At 41.9% G+C, this 19,198-nt stretch overlaps 1 protein-coding gene across 1 annotated transcript in view; it reads right to left on the reverse strand.

The window, feature by feature from the left end:
- Nucleotides 1-19,198, reverse strand: part of GALNTL6 (polypeptide N-acetylgalactosaminyltransferase like 6) — a 1,169,120-nt gene that overhangs the window by 182,779 nt on the left and 967,143 nt on the right. Inside the window, exons 5-6 of the mRNA XM_057724757.1 lie at nucleotides 18,672-18,857; nucleotides 14,521-14,704 (exon numbers count right to left, since the gene is read on the reverse strand). Of these exons, the coding sequence (XP_057580740.1) occupies nucleotides 14,521-14,704; nucleotides 18,672-18,857 (370 nt within the window). The remainder of the gene's footprint in view (nucleotides 1-14,520; nucleotides 14,705-18,671; nucleotides 18,858-19,198) is intronic.

A 19,198-nucleotide genomic window follows, 5' to 3' on the forward strand; every position in this document is an offset into this window, starting at 1 on the left:
TTCTCCCTTTGGGTACCACGCCGCATGCGCATTTTCCTCCCCGTCCAGAGCAGCCGGAACCCTCCGGCCTTGACCTTGTGAGTCTCCTGCTCCCCTGTGCTGGCTCCCCTGACTCTACAGCGGGATCCAGGCCAAGCTCACTCTCGTCCCTACTGATGGGAGAGCAGCCCAAACCGAGGAGGAAGACACAGCACCACGAACATCCTGGTGTGGCCCAGATTTCCCAACCAAAGAAGATTTGAGCTGGAAGGTGCCCTCAAGGTCACTTTTGAGTCAGACACTGCAGCTTGCAGGCTCTGGGTCTCCACCCCCAGCAGCACACGTCTCCCTGATGGGAACCCTGGGCCTTTGCCTCTCCCATGGGTTACACCCCATAGCATCCCTTCCTCAAGAACTCACTTTGTGCAGTTTTTGTTGGCAGTCCAAGAAACAAAAGCAGAAATCCTTTTCTCCTTAACATGTTTCCAGATGGATCTACCCCAAGAAATGTTAGACAAAAAAATAAACAAAACAAAAAAACTGCTTAATTGTTGCTTTGAAGGAGGGAATGATGGTTTGGCTACAAGCGTTTCCTCTGTGGATGTGGCTTTACTGTAGCTACTACTCCTGGACACCAAATAGATAATCAGGACAGCAAACAATAAAGACGGATCACTTCAATCACAGGAAAGCTAATAAAAATATATTACTTTTCTAGTATCACCCATCTCTATTTACATCAGTGGGGTGTGTGCATTACTGTTTTATTTTATTATTCCATTCTGTTTGTTTATTTTTGTTCAAACTTTATTAGAAGATTGAGATGGGGAATCCATCATTTCTGATTGATTCATTTCTTTATTCTAAAGTCTCTCTTCAATCATATATACAGCTCATTTCTGAGTACAACCTCACTGCTATGGACTGAATGTCTACATCCTCCAAAATTCATACGTCGAAACCTAACACCCAATGTGATGGTGTTTGGAGGTGACGCCTTGGGCAGTGATGAGATCATGAGGGTAGAGCCCATATGAAGCGGGTTAGTGCCCTTATGAAAAAGGGAGCTCCCTGCCCCTTCCACCAGCTGAGGACACAGCAAGAAGACAGCCATCTGTAAGCCAGGAAGTGGGTCTTCACCAGACACCAGGTCTGCCAGCACCTTGACTGCCAGCCTCCACAGCTGTGAGGAAAGCATTCCTGTTGTTTCTAAGCCACCCTGTCTACGGTCTTTCCTTATAGCAGCCCCAGAGGACTAAGACACTCACCTCTTGCCATGTGGTCTGGAACCAAGAGACTCACCTCGGAAGACCTCAGCATAGACTCAAAGACAGGCTTTATATCTTCCATGCTCTTATTATCCATAGGTAAACACTTTCTTTGAAAAATAATTTGAGCTGATTTATAAGGCATGTATATGTAATCAAATTTATATAATAAAATTATCACCCTAATCATTATAGTTATAACATAAAATAATAATAGTATGATAATATGAGTATATTTTAAATATATTTATTTAAACATATATTTAAATAAAATCATAGAATTGAGTCCATGGCAGCCGACACACTCCATCTCTGAGGCAGAGAACTTCAGGACTAGAGACTTTCAGTCACCCTCTGTCCAGCCCTTTGGTTAACTACAGACCTGCTTTCTGATCTTTGCTCAGGTTCAGCATCATCACTGGGCCATCAGACCACTGCCCGCTGAGTCCCAGACCAGACTCTAGTTTTCATCATTTCTTCCACTATGAACACTCAAGGCTTCATCTGAATGTGTAAGATTTAATTTTCTTGCCTAGACTTCAGATCTGTGCTGTGATGCCTGTGTACCCTCCAGTTCTAAGACCGTGACCCGTACCAAGTCCAACACCCCCCACCCCCTCAGCCCTTCCCTCCAATGGCTTTCTGGCAGCGCCCTCACAGCCCACTGCTCCCCTCGGGGTCCAGGTGGTGTCTGGAACCCTGACAGCCCTGGACTCTCACAGCATCTCGGTGCTTGTTAGAAACGGACAGAACTTGAAGGGTCAATATCATTACCTTATTAAGAACCAGCCTCTTGTAAAAGATGTTCTCTCCTGGATTGTGGTTTTCCAAATGACTTTTATTATCATCCATCATGTAAAGGATTCCGGGGAGGCCTTCCACTACCAGGTGGTTTTTCCTAGAACATGTCTTTACCAGCTCTCTTCCTTCTACATGCAGAATCAAGGCCTTCTGAAGTCTGGTCTTGACCACAATATCTTTCTCTTTATCTCTTACCACTCCCCTGCAAGAATCACCTCTCTGTTCAGACTAGTCTGTGGGTGACACCCTGCAAATACTGTGCTGCACCGTTTTCCTTGGCTGTTATCCTTTTCTGAAAACTGTCACTTCTTCTTCAAGTATACTCAGCCCTGTTGGACCGCTTCCTCTCCTAACAATATTTACTGCATTCACTTAATAAGTATTTATGGGGTGCCTGTTATGGGCAGGTACTAGGTACCAGTGATGCAGTGCTGAGTAAATTGAACACAACAGTCCTCCCTGCGCTGATGCTAGAATCAATGTTGGCGGTGATTAGAAGGGGAAAAAAAAGGAGTTGACTTGAGAAGGGACAAAAAGTGGACAGCAGAGCAGGAGCCTCAGGTGAGAAAACAAAGCTAAAGGCACCCAGGCCTCGGGTCTATACTCCTGTTCACTGGGAGGGAAGGGGAAGTTGGGTGAATGCCAGAGGGTTCTATGAAATTCTCCTGCTCCTATGTAACACCCCCATGAGTAGAGTGAATGTTGCTGAACCTTGGGTTCTAGGAAGGCGGCAAATTCACGGCGGTTTCTCCTTAGCAAAATGGTAGCAGAACTCTAGTGAAAGAAGAACAGGGAGACTGGACTCAGTGTGATTACAGCATGGAGTACAGGACCCCTAAAGACGTCCAGACAAGGAGTGAATGTAGGGAGAATCAAGTGACATCTCAGTGTTGGGGGAAGGACACAGAAAACAGTCATCACACATGAGACAGAAAGATGGACTCAGGACACCAGTTTGAGAAGCAGAGCAAAGCCGTTAATGGTTGAAAGAACAGGTCAATGGACAATAAAATTCAACGGTCCAAGTTTGTGAATTCCACGATTCTTCAATACATTGGAAACCATTGCTAAGTCTTAAGCGGTGCAGGTTTATCGATAACTACTGGATAGCCCTGGAGGTCGAGGGGTGATTGGCTGATTTTGCTCAGAGGAGCTGGCAGTGAAGAATTCAGTGTGCAGCCTGGCTGTGGAGGAGCTAACTAGCCTGCAAGACCAGGAATGAAGTCAGAGTCCAAGGTTCAAGAGGAAATAATACTAAAGAAACAAGGACGGGGCTTCTTCGCACAAAAGTCACAGAGAGGGTGTCTCTGAGTTTCACTGGGACCGTGGTCCTGAGTGGTGAACAGGGACAAGAACCTATCTCAGGCGGGAGGACTAGGTCTCATCACCTTTCAAAATAGCATGCTCTACCGGGTCTCCTGTGACTGAGTGACCCTAAAGGGAGTGGTGGCAGAAACAGGTTTAAAAGTCCAGCTTGTGGCCAGAAATCAGAAAGAGGGCATCAGAGCCAGAGCCACCTCAGGAACCCAGAGACCTCCAGAGAGCAGGACAAAGGAAAGAAGAGCAGGGCAGCACAGGGAGAATAAAAGCAGTGACCGTTAATTTGGGAGTTAATTTTGTTAATGTTATTCTGGATGCTGGAAAAAGGAGAAAGTCATAGGGAGCCTCTTGCTGGGGTAAATATCACTCCACCTGGAGAGGGAGAAAGAAAGAGTCTTTCTGGTGAGCAGATCCTGGTCAGGGAAAAGGCTTATCACAAGCCCTTGGTGTGAATTGTTTATCAGATGATTCTCCCACAGACCTAAGACTGGGGTAGCCAAAACGCCCGGAGGAGGAGCAATGGGACAGATGGATCATTCACAAGTTTGCTTAAAAACACCTCTGCCCGTGTTACGGCCTTTAACTTGATATTAAAAAGCCATTCGGTGGGTTTTATTCTGGGCTTTTGAGGGAGATTGATTTTATTCAATGTTTTGATTAGTTTTTAAGACCCTCAGCCATTTCTGTTCCTTTATTGTCACCCTCTGTAGAGGAGGACACCATTTAGAAATTTGACAGTATTTTTCTTTAAACATTTTGTCCTTTTGCGGTTGTCAAATATTGAATTAGGTCTTGTTATAAACAGACCAGAAGCTGTCACTGTTGACATTTCCCTTCATTAGGAAGAAACTGAGAGCTGACATTTTCAACCTATCAGCTCCAGTTGGCCTGCAGATAAGACACAGCGTGGAGTACGAGGCAATCTGTCTCCTTTCCCGCACCTGTTACAGACTCACCAGGAAACATTCATTGATAAAACGCCTGCACTTCATGGGTGCCAAAGTATCTCTTCAAGGGAGAGGAAATGAAAAGTATCGATTAACTCTAGGATTAAAGTCTGAATGAATGAAAGAAGGCATTCATTTGATTCCTATGAGATTACTAATTAACTCTAAGATTTGAAATCTGAATGAATGAAGACATTGATTTGAGTCCTGGTTTTTTGCCTCTTAGTTGGTTAATTTCTTTGGTTCTCACTTTATTTGCAAAATTGGAAAAAATAACATTAGCTCCTTTACCTACGCCAAAGGATTATTACAAGGAGTCAATTAGTTAATGTAGTGAAGTGCTTTACAAATGTTAAGTTTTACGTTACATACCACACAGGCTGAATGAAATAGGTTATTTGGTTAGATTCACGGAAGGACTTCTGGAATCATTCAAAGGTCAGGCAAGAACTGTGGTTGAGGTTTTGGAGATCTGGAGTCCTATTTCACTCTCCTGGAACTCATCGCTAGACTAAATTGATGAACGTATTTTCTTATCTTTTTTAAAAAACTTTTATTGGCTTATAGTTGATTTACAATGTTGTGTCAGTTTCAGGTGTAGAGCAAAGTGATTCAGTTATAGATGTACATGTATCTTTTCTTTGTAAGATTATTTTCCCATATAGGTCATTACAGAGTGTTGAGTAGAGTTCCCTGTGCTATACAGCAGGTCCTTATTAGTTATCTATTTTATATATAGTAGTGTGTGTATGTCAATCCCAATCTCCCAATTTGTCCCTCCCCCCCCCCCACTTTTGGTCACCATAAGTTTGTTTTCTACATCTGTGACTCTGTTTCTGTTTTGTAAATAAGTTCATTGGTACCATTTTTTTAGATCCCACACATAAGTGATATCATATTTCTCTTGCTCTGTCTGACTTACTTCATTCAATATGCCAATCTCTGGGTCCATCCATGCCGCTTTCTAATCTAATCCCCTCTGAAGTTCGTGACTACCTTTTGGAGCCTCATTCACAGAGAATTATGTGTTTGAAGATTGAGGCTGACGCAGCTGATACGGTAGTTTGTGTGCATCGTTTTGGGTTTTTGAGGGAAAAGTGGGCAAAGTTGGAAGCAATTGCTTGCAGGTCACAGCAAAATCTGTGAGGTACATTGACTTAGTTTGAGAAGCAGAGTATGACTAAAATTTTCCCACCTACCAAATGGATATTCCAGGGTTTACAGGTAACCCAACAGGGGCTGGACTGAAAAAAAAAAAAAAAAAAAAAAGGTGAACAATGCCCGATGCAATTCAGAAGTGAAAGTGGAGAGACCTGTGACCTTGCCCTTCTTACTTTATTTTCTACATTAAATCCAGTCTCCTTTTCCACATGGGAAGCCAATTGCCTCCTTACTAATTTTGATTAAATTCAGGATGGCCAATATTGGGTCAAAACTCACGTGGAAAGAGTTTTGAGTTAAAGTAATTATCGATGATCTTTACTTCCAAATTCTAAGTAAGCTAAGGTACAGCTCAGCGCCTGCTGGAATTTACCCAAGTGGGATGTTAAAATTTGGATGTCAACCAATGCAATCAATAAGGTGCTGACAAAAGCTAGAATGTTGTTCACTCTGGGTGTCAAGTAACTTGACTGCAGTCTGTTGTTTGCATTAATAAGGCAAAGCTTCAGAGCACACCAAGGAGAACGATCCCCTCCTACGCCCTGCTGGTCAGCCCAAGTGTGGGCCCCTGGCCTTCTGAGCAGAGGGCTGGCCAGCTCTCAGCCCTGCTCACACCACTTTGCTGGGCACCCTTGTGCAGCCGCAGTCCATCTGGTTGAGGCGACCTGGAATGGTTTTGTTTAACCCAGTGTGTTGAATATGTCTGGAGACAAGACTTGTGAAAGGGTTGGTGATGGCTGGTGATGCTTTCAGCTTCGTGGTGGTCATTTACCTGCATGCACTACTGTTTGAGGAAGAAGTTACTATTTTCTCTGAAAATGTTTTCTTCTATTTGATTATTTCTTAAGCACTAGAGAATGCATCTTCTCTGAGTGGAAAGGGAGGTAGACATTTCTATGGAATAGTGTGAATCGTTACATCTGGGTTCTTATTCCAATTTCTTATATAAACTTTAGAAAATTACCTCTTGAGCCTGAATTACCTCATTTGTAAAAAACGCAGACAGTATTATTTATTTCATAGACTTGGGATAAGGATTAAGTGAATTAGCAATATGTGGAGATATCCTCCTCAGCGCCTGACCCATAGTAATAGGCATTTAACAACTGTAAATTTTCTCCCCCCCCATCATGGTGGGGATGAAAGAATGCAGCACAGGATGGGGGATCAGCAAGCCCAGACTCTAGCTGTAGCAGCTAAATCGATCAGTGGTGACACTTGATAAGTCACATAGACTCTCTAGATTCCTTCTTCTATAAAAATAAGAGGTGTTCTTTTTGATGATGGCCATTTTGACAAGTGTGAGGTGATGTCTCATTGTTGTTTTGATCTGCATTTCCCTGATGATTAACGACGTTGAGCATCTTTTCATGTGCCTGATGGCCATCTGTATGTCTTCTTTGGAAAAATGTCTATTCAGTTCTTCTGCCCGTATTTTAATCAGGTTGTTTGATTTAATGTTGAGTTGTATGAGCTGTTTATATACATTGGATATTAATTCCGTATCGGTCATATCATTTGCAAATATTTTCTCCCTTTCTCATTTTGTTGATGATTTCCTTTGCTGTGCAAAAGCTTTTAAGTTTAATTAGGTCCCATTTGTTTATTTTTGCTTTTATTTCCTTTGCTTTCAGAGATGAATCCAAAGAAATATTGCTGCAATTTATATCTGCCTATGTTTTCCTCTAGGAGTTTTATAGTATCCTGTCTTACATTTAGGTCTTTAATCAATCCATTTTGAGTTTACAAATGATGGTGAGGATGTGGAGGAAAGGGAACCCTCTTACACTGTTGGGGAAATGTAAGTTGGTGCAGCTACCGTGGAAAACAGTATGGAGGTTCCTCAGAAAACTAAAAATAGAACTACTATATGACCCATCAATTCCACTGCTGGGTGTATATTTGAAAAAAATTAGAAACACTAATTCAAAAAGATACACGCATCCTGATGTTCATAACAGCATTATTTACAATCGCCAAGGCATGGAAGCAACCTAACTGTCCATCAACAGATGAATGGGTAAAGAAGATGTGGTACATGTATACAATGGAATATTACTCAGTCATAAAAAAATGAAATTTTGCCATTTGCAGCAACATGGATCAATTTGGAGGGTGTTATGTTAAATGAAATAAGTCACACAGAGAAAGACAAACACTGTATGATATCACCTATATGTGGAATCTAAAAACTACACCAAACTAGTGAATATAATTAAAAAAGCAGACTCACAGATACATAGAGAACAAACTAGTGGTTACCAGTGGGAAGAGGGAAGTGGGGAGGGGCACGATACGAGTAGAGGAGTAAGAGGTACTGTTAGGTATAAAATAAGCTACAAGGATATATTGAAAAACACAGGGAATCTAGCCAATGTTTTATAATAACTGTAAGTGGAGTATAACCTCTAAAAATTATGAATCAGTACATTGTACACCTGTAACATACAATATTGTACAGCAACTATACTTCAGTTAAATAAATAAATAAACAGCGGTAAAATTGATTTTAAGGTTTCTTCTAGCTTGATTAACTTAGGCTTATTGGCACATTTTTTTCTGATTCAATTCTAAAATTTAGCATAACACTGTATTGTTACCCAAGGGGTACTGCCATTCACATGGTGTTGGCATTCATACTTTATGATGCTCCTGTATAGGAAAGATAGTTAGCACGTTTCCAGGGATCTGCACTCTGTCCCTTGGAAGAATAAAGGAAGACCTCGTCGGTAACTCTTTAGAAGGCATCTTATGTCCGTGTTGCAGGGATACAGCTGTCTGTAACAGAGAGGGGGATGTTTATCCCTTTGAGTGTGGGCTAAGCTGCACAGTTCTGGACTGCAGAGCCAGCCCAGAAGGATCTCCGTTTGGTGCTTACCTCTCAGGGGATCTTCAGTATTTGAAGTTCCAACCTTGAGATGCTGCCAGTGGGTCATGTCCATTGCTATCCGTGCCCTGAGATAGTTCTAGGCCAGGTAACTGGTGGACGAGACACTGAATTCAACCTGATGTGTCCGTGGACATAGAGGTTTTGAGAGAATAAATGGACATTTGTATCCTGTGAGGCTTTTTCACCCCCAAGGGCAGATACCCTTATTTTTTAAATTTTGGCAATTGATGGTATATAAAACTGGAAAATAGAGACTGTCAGAGCTGGCTAATGATGGTGGACAAGAATTCCATCCATGATGATTAAAACTCTATGTTTTAGAAGTCTTTGGGGAATTGTTAGAGATCTATCTGCAGAAGACTGGCAGAGTAAAAGTAATTTCTCCACAACTGAAAGACAGAATAGAGGTAGATTCTGAAATACACAGCAAAATTGCAAAACTGAACGCACTGCTGAATTGACTGTGAGCACTTAGCACAAGAAAGCATGATCTCTAGAAACCAGTGCAAACTTCCTAGAAATTAACTTTATTTTTAAGGTTGACAGACTCTATATTAGCGACTGAGTACCTGACATATTGGGTGGAATATTTCACGTTATCCTTGTGAACAAGTTAGAGAAATGTGGATGAAATTGCAGTAGTCCTGTGAATTTACAAAAATCAAGCATTTACATCAATCAGCAAGAAGGTTCAAGGATTCTGTAGGACCTGGAGGACATGAGGATAGAACTGGAGATATTTAGCCTGGAGAAGAAAAGTTTCTTTTTTCTTCCTTGGGAGGGCTAGGCATGGTAGTGGTTTTCAAATATTTTTAACAGCTCTGTTGTTGAAGAGGAATTAGACATTCCCTGTGTTTCAAGTAGGACAATTTGGGATGAGGGAGGCAGACTTTTCTTAATCCGAGGGAAAAGCTTCCTGCCAATCAGTCTAATGGAAAGGAGAGTCTTTTGAGGCAGCTGATATTACTTCCCTGATGAGTTCAAGAAGCTGGTCCAACATGGATGCAACTAGATATTATCGTACTAAGTGGAGTAAGTCAAAAAGAGAAAGACAAATACCTTATGATATCACGTATATATGGAATCTACACTATGGCACAGATGAACCTATCTACAAAGCAGAAACAGATGCACAGACATAGAGAACAGACTTGTGGTTGCCAAGTGGGGAGGGTGTGGGTGGGTCGGGGGGAGAGGGATGGACTAGGAGTTTGGGATTAGCAGATTCAAACTATTACATTCAGAATGGACAACAAACAAGGTCCTACTGTAGAGCACGGGGAACTATATCCAGTCTTCTGGGATAAACCATAATGGAAAAGAATATAAAAAAAGAATGCGTATATATGTATAACTGAGGCATTTAGCTGTATAGCAGAAATTAGCATGACGTAAATCAACTATACTTCACTAAAAAAGAAAAGAAGAGGCTGATCATCTGTGTTAGATGCTGTCTAGTGGTTGCTCGCATTAAAGAGAAGTTGGATAAGATAATTCCTTCTGGTTCTTTCTAAACTTTCAGATGCCGAGATAAGGTTGAAGAAATGTTAGTGGTCAAAAAGCAAATGAATATCTTCCCCTTTCTCATCGTGACTAAAGCATATTATGTTTTGTCACACAGAAAAGAACTTCAATTCCTAAGTGCCCTGCATTAGAAGTAAACCAAGAATAAGGAAACCTGCTAAAAGCCATGAATACCAAGAATTTCCTAAGAGCATTACACCATATTAGCCACCAGTAAAGGGGAGCAGTTCATGCTTTTTTAAAAGACAAGAATATTTACCAAATATATCCAATCTAATGAGAATTGTGACTGCCAGATAATTTGAACTGTGTATATTGCATTCGCTCTCATATTCTAGGAGTGGTTTGTCTGAAAACTAGATCCCGTTGCAAATATAAGTAATTTTTTTTCTTAGAGGTCAAAGTTATCTATGAGTTTTCCTTTTTCCTTCCTAGTCAAGTTGATGAAGGTTTAGATTCCCAGTTTAGGAAGTTGATAGGTTTTGAACTCTTCTGACTGTGTAATGTATATTAAGAAACACCATTTATGTCATGAGCTAGGATCATATATGCATTATAACTGAAACCAAATATCTGAGAAACAATACCTGTATTTACATACCCATGTAATACTCTGAAATTTTCAATTCAATTCAATTCATTAGTTGTCAAATACTGTTCATGTCCTTCTAATTTCACAGGATTTGCAGGTTGAAAAACACTACTGCAGTCACTAGCTGGAGAAAACTCCAATAACAGAGAATTCAGGTCTTGTCATTCAGGACATTTGATCACCTTGCTACAGAAAGATAATCTTTGCATATATAGTGTCAGAAAGGTCCTGGAGTTTGCAATGCAGTTCCATCTTACTCTGTAGTTCCTTTCTTCATGAATTTTCTGCCTATTCTCCCCCCACCACCCCACCCCGAGGAAATCCTCACAGCAGCCAGCTGAAAACATGAAAGGCTTGAGAGATGTATAGATAGACCACGTTTGTTCTGTGGATCTTAAAGCTTTACATCTAGAGAAGCAAGTTTTCGCCGGAAGCATGTCTGTTTATGCGTCCATTCAGGTGGCTGCCTAGATAATGGAATTGCTGATACACGGCTCAGAGCTGTTTGGGTAACTAAGCATTCTTTTATTATCAGGAAGGCAAATGCAGTTTCGAAGATCAAAGTGGACACATCCTGGAAGCTACATTTATTGCAAAAGGCTAAAGTGTCTGCCTTCCTAGGAATCAAAGGGACTTAAAGCAGAAAGGCGGTCGTATTGGATAGAATGCCATTTTTGACAGGACAGCAACCACCTAAGTAGGTGACAGGAGCAAGAGGTAATTTAATTCCGAAAGTTAGCAACTCTGCCAGCTCTGTGGTTAAGCAAGGTGCCTAATACTGTGATAGCCACATCCAGGGTCTACCTGACAAAAATTTCTACTGTCAGTGTAGGGATTGAGAATATTTTTGGGATTTTCACCATTTGCAGTTCCTTTGGTAGCATTTTGATCCCACATCTGTAGAAAGCAGGGACCCCACTGTTGCAGTGGAAGTAAAGTAGAAGTCATGATTATATAACCCAGTCATGATTACAGTACTTATTGGAAAAGTTATCGTGAATGAATCCTCAGACTTAAACATGGCAACCTTGAATACTAGCAACCGGACCATGGCTATTCTACCATCAGCTGACATCTAGTAACACTGCCACCATGTTTAGGGTCTTTCTGTATCTCCCCCCATACCTGCCTGGCTTTAATCCCACCTGAAGCCCTTTGGCCAGGACTTTCAGATGGTTACCTTCAGGAACGTCTAAAGATCCTCTCTCAGCTGGGCCCAGGTCAAATGCTTACTAGAAACTCCTTGCCTTGGATTACTAAAAAACTTTCCTGGTAGTTTCCAATCTCCTTGAAATCTTGGCTGAAGTATTTGGAAGAGTAGCAAAGGCCTTCATTATTTCTTCTCAAAAACTCGCAATTTATGAGTCTGAAGAAGCCTCTTTCAGAAATTCTGGATGCTTAACGAGCATGCTTCATATTACAAAAGAAATGATTTCTCCTCATTTTTATCAGGCTCATGTCTTCTGAAATCCCCTTTGCTTTCCCAAGAGCTTATCTTCCTAGAGACTAGAATTGGAGGAAACATTTTCCTGATGTTTATCAACTTACTGTAATTTAAAGTGTGAGTGTCACAGATATAATGTTTGCACTTGGGAGTTTCTCTACCGCAAATTGATGAAAAGACAGTATTGATTTTTTTGATGTTGAGTTGTATGAGCTGTTTATATATTTTGGATATTAATCCCTCATTGATTATATCATTTGCAAATATTTTATCTTATTCTGTAGGTCGTCTTTTCATTTTGTTGATGATTTCCTTTGTTGGGCAAAAGCTTTTCAATTTAATTAGGTCCCATTTGTTTATTTTTGCTTTTATTTCCTTTGGGAGATGGATCCAAAGAAATACTGCTATGTTTTGTGTCAAAGGGTGTTCTGCCTATGTTTTCCTCTAGGGGTTTTATAGTATCTGGTCTCACATTTAGGTCTTTAATCCATTTTGAGTTTATTTTTGTACATGGTGTTAGAGAATCATATAAGTCAACATCAAAGAAACCAAGCAATTGGGGCTTCCTAGGTGGCGCAGTGGTTAAGAATCCGCCTGCCAATGCAGAGGTCACTGGTTCGATCCCAGCTCCAGGAAGATCCCACATGCCACGGAGCAACTAAGCCCGTGTGCCAAAAAAAAAAGAAACCAAGCAACCCAATAAAACAAATGGGCAGAAGACCTTAATAAACATTGCTCCACAGAGGACATGCAAATGGTCAATAGGCACATGAAAGATGTTCAATATCACTAATTATCAAGGAAATGCAAATCAAAACCACAATGAGGTATCATCTCACACCTGTCAGAATGGCCATCATCAAAAAAGACCACAAATAACAAATGTTGTCGAGGATGTGAAGGAAAGGAAACCCTCATACATGGTCAGTAGGAATGTAAATTGGTGCAGCCACTGTGGAAAACAATGTGGAGATTTATCAAAAAACTAAAAATAGAACTACCATATAATCTGGCAATTTCACTCCTGGGTATATCCAAGAAACCCCCCAAAAACACTCATTCAGAAAGATCCAAGTACCCCAATGTTCACAGCAGCATTATTTATAATAGCCAAGATATGGAAGCAACCTAAGTGTCCATCAATAGATGAGTGGATAAAGAAGATGTATCCATGGCATACACACACACACACACACACACAACACACACACACACACACACACACACAGTAGAATACTACTCAGCTGTATAAAAGAATGAAACCTTGCTATTTGTAGCAACATGGATGAACTTGGAGGATGTTATGCTAAGTGAAATAAGTCAGACAGAGAAAAACAAATACTTTACGATATCATTTATATGTGAAACCTAGAAAAGTACAACAAACTAGTGAATATAACAGAAAAGAAACAGACCCTCAGGTATAGACAACAAACTAGTGGTTACCAGTGGGAAGAGGGAAGTGGGGAGGGGCAAGATAGGGGTAGGGGAGTAAGAGGTACTAACTATTAGGTATAAAATAAGCTGCAAGGATGTATTATACAACACAGGGAATCTAGCCAATATTTTATAATAACTGTAAATGGAGTATAACCTTTACAAATTGTGAATCACTGTATTGTATACCTATAACATATATATTGTACAGCAACTATATGTCAATAAAAAATAAAATGAAATAATAAAAAGACAGTATTGATTTTAACGCATTTTAAATAGAATCTTAGGGCGCAAAGCGAGGATCTAGACTTTTTTTGTATTAAGAAAAAATATAATAGTTTTAAAATTATAAAGGTTTTAATGAGATCAAAAGGGTGAAGTATGAGGAATAGATGATAGCACACCTTGGGCAATCTCTGCGTAACTTTCGGAAAAAGTTCGCCATTAACGGTCCTAATAGTTTGTCAAGCTAAGCCATATTTTTTTCTTTTTCTTGACATACACAATTCTCACGTCCACATTGGAAAAAAAGAATTTAGCTTTGTAGAAATCAATAGATTACTGTAAACTTCTATCTGTATAGAACTGAAACTGGAGGCAGTATTATCAAAGGTTATCTACTCTGGATCTATCCTTTGGATTGAATTCCCCAAGTTTAAGTTCTGGGAGCACCTGCTCATCAGAAGCACGCCCTTCCTTTATAAAGAAGCAATTCCCAGCAGGGTGTGGAACGTAGGCCTAAAGACACATTTATATTTTATATCATTCCCTAATAAAGAAAAGTAAAAGAGTGAATTTAAATAATCCTTTAGGGAAAAGCAGAAAGAACAGAGGGCACTGAAAATGAGAGCCCCTCTACGAGAATATCTGAAAGGAACTGCATATCCCTTCTCTGTGCATTTGCTGTGAACTCTACTTTTACTGATTCGACACCGCATATGCCCTTTCATGCTCAGAAAGTCGGAGAATGTACTCAGCACAGCTTGGGATTTTACACAGATCACAGGGGCTGACCTTTCCCCCACGTTTTGCATACTTTTGCCACATGTTTTCTTCCATTTCATTAGCCATGAATCCTCCTGGGTCTCCAGTTGACACACACACCTGAGTTACCTGCCCCCTCTCCCTTGGCCCCTCCCTCCGCTGCTACTCACTCAAAGGGGTCGCTGGGATCCGCCCTCTGCAGCTCCGGAGGGATGGGAATCCGCTTGTAGTACATCTCCCAGTCAAAGGCGCCGCGCATGGCATCCCCGGCCTGGGCCTCGTACCCGAAGTGATTGTGGTCAATGACATCGATCATGGGGCACACGATGGTTTTGTGGTTGAGTGCAATTTGGTCTGAAAAACGAGAGCACAGAATAGGAAATGACACGCCAGCCCAGGTCGTCGCTCACTTTTCTGCCAAGAGAAGCCCTTCCTAATGCATCTGCGCTTGGAGCCTGGTTCCCTCTTGTCTTCGGAGCGCTTTGCAGAATCTCTGTTTGAATGCTGGCCTTAACGTGATGGGACAGTGATTAGCTGCAATTAGTGTTGTGGTGTTTTCCTTGAAGAAAGTGGTGTCCCAGAGAGACCTGGAGAAGTCCACTTAACTCTCCCTCTGTCACATGTTTGCTCTGACCTGTCCCCAATCTGTCATTTTACACTGCATCCAACACGCATGGAGAATAAACAGTCCTTGTGTTCCTTCAAGCATACAGCTAGAGCCTGCTGAGAAAATACTGGCTTGCTTTCTAGAGGTTCCAAAGTGTAAATATTTAACTTCCTAGTTTTTTTAGCATCTTTCTTAGGATGGCCATGATGGTGGTCCCTCCCCCGCCCTCCAAATGCTGCCAGATTATACACAGAATTCTTTGCTCTCAGGCTTACCAGAGATTTTGCCAAGTCCTATTTTGCTGCTCTTCTTTAATATAGACTCTATTTATCAAAGCTATACATCTTTATCTTTTCTCATCATATCCAAAAATATGTTAGGTGGCCCAATACTACCGCTACTGTTCCTGCTGCTATTAAATTCTTGAGCAACTACTAAGCAACTGCTCATCCTGTTCTCAGTCCTCCTATCAACCCTGTGAGGTGGCTTCTATCATCATTCCCAGCTTACATATGAGGAAACTGAGCTCAGAGAAGTTAAATAGCTTGTTCAAGGTCGCTCATCTTTTGAGGGCAAGAATTAGGATGCTACCCCCGCTTAATGGTCCCATCCTAAAGCCTGGGGTCTTTGCAGTTGCCAGTGGTGCTTCTCTGAGGCAGAAAGGAGAGTTATTTTCCAGTTACAGCGCCAGCTCCTCCCTTGTAGATGTTATTATGTGAGACGTGAACAGCCAGTGTGGGGAAGGGTGTGTACAGGTTCTTTGGCTCACATGTGAAGTACTGTCTTCCCAACAATGTGCATATCTTCAATATTTATTATAACAAACTAATACTGTCGGGCAGGCAGAACTTTTAAGTGTGAACATCTGCTTTCTGGTTCTTTGTAAGACCTTTGGATGTGACGTGTGGAATAAAATACATTTAAATGTCTCTAAAAAAGAAAAGATGTCATTTAGAAATAATGAGGTCTGGCTATTTCAGCATCTTTGTTTTGATGACACTGTTAAGGCGGGGTGTGGAAACACAGAACCCTATGGAAGGTCTCCCCTCCAGACCTACAGTCCTTTCATTCATACATTCATTTGTTCATTCATTCATTCATAAGTCAATAGCCATTCATTAAGTAGAAACTACATATCTGTCACTTTTCTAGGTTCTGGGGGTACAGCGGTGAGTAACAACCACAAAAATCCCTGTCTTCATGAATAGAGCAAAGAGAACCAACATACATAGTAAATAACTGAATTATATAGTATGCTAGAAGGTGAGAAATGTGATGGAAAGAAGATAAAGCAGGGTAAGGGGAAAGTGGCATGTGGAAAGGGTTGCAATCTTATTTTATTTTTAACTTTTTCAGCTTACTATGTTTTGGGCTTTATTTCTAGGTATTTATTTTATTGACAAGGGGTTGCAGTTTTAGCTAGCATGGTCCCAGGAGGCCTTAGAGAGCCTGAGGGTCACCTTAATCTTATTTCAGTTAATTAGTAGACAGAGAGACCACCCCCCTCTCCAGCATCCTTTAAGTTAATCCCACCAAGGGCTCTATGGGCATCCTTTTTCCCTCAGGCAAGCCTTGCAGTGGGCTTTAATCTTTATTTAAGTGGCGTCCCCCCATAGATGTCTTTGGCAGAGGAGACCATTGTTGCTGTGTCCAAAATATTTTTTCTATCACCTCTGCAGGTATTTGAGTATTAAGGTTTCAGTGACTTTCTTCAATCAAATTCAGAATCAGGTTGATTTACAAGTTCCTTGACCACCAAGGAGTCCCAAGGTGACCCGAAGAGAATGAGTCTGTTAAATTAACTGTCAACTTTCCCTTCAAATTTCCTCCCAGCTCTCATCCAGCGGCACTAGTTTGGGGTGAAAGCAGCATGACTAATTTTTCATCTAAGGCTTGTGCCTACATTTCAGTTTCCAGGGATCAAACAAGCAGACTCTTAATGGGAAATTGAAATTCAGGTATAATCCCAAGGTGAAAAATGAACCAAGAAACTGTGTGGCTCCACCTGTTTTTTTTGTTTTTTCATTTTGGAGGATGTGTCAAGACACTGATAGAGGAAAATAAGAAGAGATACTGATCCTGAGCGCGAATCATTTCTTACCTATCAGGCCTACAGGAAATGAGATGCTTAAATGAGAAAAAGTGGGTTTCTCCTTATTCTCTGTCTTCTCCCTTTTTGCCCCCTATGTGTTTTTTTCCTTGTTAGATGCATATGAACAATCAGAGCCTTGATAACTGGCATTTAGGGACTGCTTTGATTCATAAATAAATTAGGCCTTGTGCTGACTTGTGTATTCAACACCATATAGGTCAAGTTCAGTTTAAGGGAAACTCACGGTTGCTAATGAAACTCTAAATTGCTATGTCCTTGGACAAGGTACTTTTAATTAAAAGCTCAGAGGAGTCTCTGGCCATCAGGAGCATAGAAACATCCCTGTTGATTAGGGTGGCTGGGCGGTTGTCTGTGGGGGAGAGTGTGGATCTGAGATGTGGAGGGGCCTTAGTTGCCGGTCATTTCCTGTTTTAAACCCAACACAGTTTTAATTGATTTTCCCCTCTGCATCTTTTACTAAGGGAGCTTTGCTGGTTCTACCTGAAATCCTGCGCCGTTGTCAATAGCAAATGATTCTTTCTGAGGCAGCTGTGGGGAAGGCGGCTGTTACTGGCTTTAGCTCCAAGGCCAGGGATATACTTACAATAAAAGTTGATGGAGTGAAATCTGGAGGGACAGAAAGGAACGCGATGTGTGTGCACCAAGAACTTTCTAGAAACACATTGTTTTTTTCTCAGCCTTACAATTTATTCTGTAGCCACTGCTGGGCTTTATCTCTGACTTCATCGTGAAATTAAAAAACACGGATGCTTGGACTCAGCCTCGTGTCGTGTTGTGAGCTTGAATGGCTTTTGGGACTTTTGTGTTTCTCACAGTTCAAGTGACAGAGTCTTCTCGTGGTCCTTTAGGACGTATCACCTGGATAGCAGCTCTGAGTGTTTGAGGGGTTGTGTGTGAACATCGGGGGGTCGTATATTCAGGGAGCGAGGCAGGTGCCAGAGTGGAAAAGAGAATGGCCCTATAAATCCTGGGAAAATGCCAGGGCGCTTACACGTTAACTGTATTCTGGGGCTGAATACGCTTCTCATCTCTTAACAATCCTATAATAATTGCTAAACTGTGTGTGTGTGTGTGTGTGTACGTGTGTGCATGTTAATCATACTGTGCTTCTAGGCGGTGTAATGCAGGGGTCCCCAACCCCCGGGATCTAATGCCTGATGCTCCGAGGTGGAGCTGATGTCATAATAATAGAAATAAAGTGCACAACGAATGTAATGTGCTTGAATCATCTCAAAACCATCCCCCCTGCCCCTGTCCTTGGGAACATTGTCTTCCACAAAAATGGTCCCTCGTGCCAAAAAGGTTGGGGACCGCTGGTATAAGGAACACTTTTCTCTTTTAGTGTTTACTCAGTGAGTATGACTGCAGGCAAGTTGAATGTCCGAGACAAAGAAATCAAACCTCTTCAAACCTTACGTTAGACGGCAGTTCATATTATCTAACGTGTCAATTTCGATGTGGTTTTCTAGTTACCTCGATGTCGCAGCAATGGTTAAGAGGCAATCCAAGGCTCCCACTGTCTAACTCATAAAAGGGGTCTCTAGCACACCACGCCCCACAACCCCCACCCCCGGAGGCCGCAGGGGCCGAGGGTCACTCACTGAGGAGCGGGGGCAGCCAGTTGACGTTGACCTCGCAGTGGGAGTCCAGGAACGTCAGCACCTGGCCTCTGGCCACGGATGCCCCCAGGAGCCGGGTCCGGATCAGCCCTTCCCTTTTCTTGGTGCGAACAATCCTCACTTTGGAAAACCGAGCCATGTATTCTTCCAGCTGCTCCTTCAAGTGTTCTGGGAAGGAAGAAGAATGGGAACAGAAGGGACAGAACATTAGATGTGGCAGAATTATTCCCTGGCATTTGTGCAAGGAGAGTGTGAATGGTGAAGCCCAGCCAAAGTCCATTTTCTCCTTGTTTCATCTCAAGGGGAGAGACTTGCAAGGCTTCACACCTAGTGGTCTCTGGACTCTACAAGTTGCAGAATGCTCCGGAAGATGCAAACACTGCCCTTTGTCAGGACACTGGCCCGCTGGCATTCCACCCCACAGTCGCTGTGGATCAGGGGCCACCAGGCTGCAGCCTGGCCAGCCCGCGCCGTGGGCATCAGCCCTGGGTCCCTGCTGGCAAAGTTGG

Source organism: Hippopotamus amphibius, chromosome 2 (genome assembly GCF_030028045.1).
Source record: "Hippopotamus amphibius kiboko isolate mHipAmp2 chromosome 2, mHipAmp2.hap2, whole genome shotgun sequence".
Taxonomy (NCBI): Eukaryota; Metazoa; Chordata; class Mammalia; order Artiodactyla; family Hippopotamidae; genus Hippopotamus; species Hippopotamus amphibius.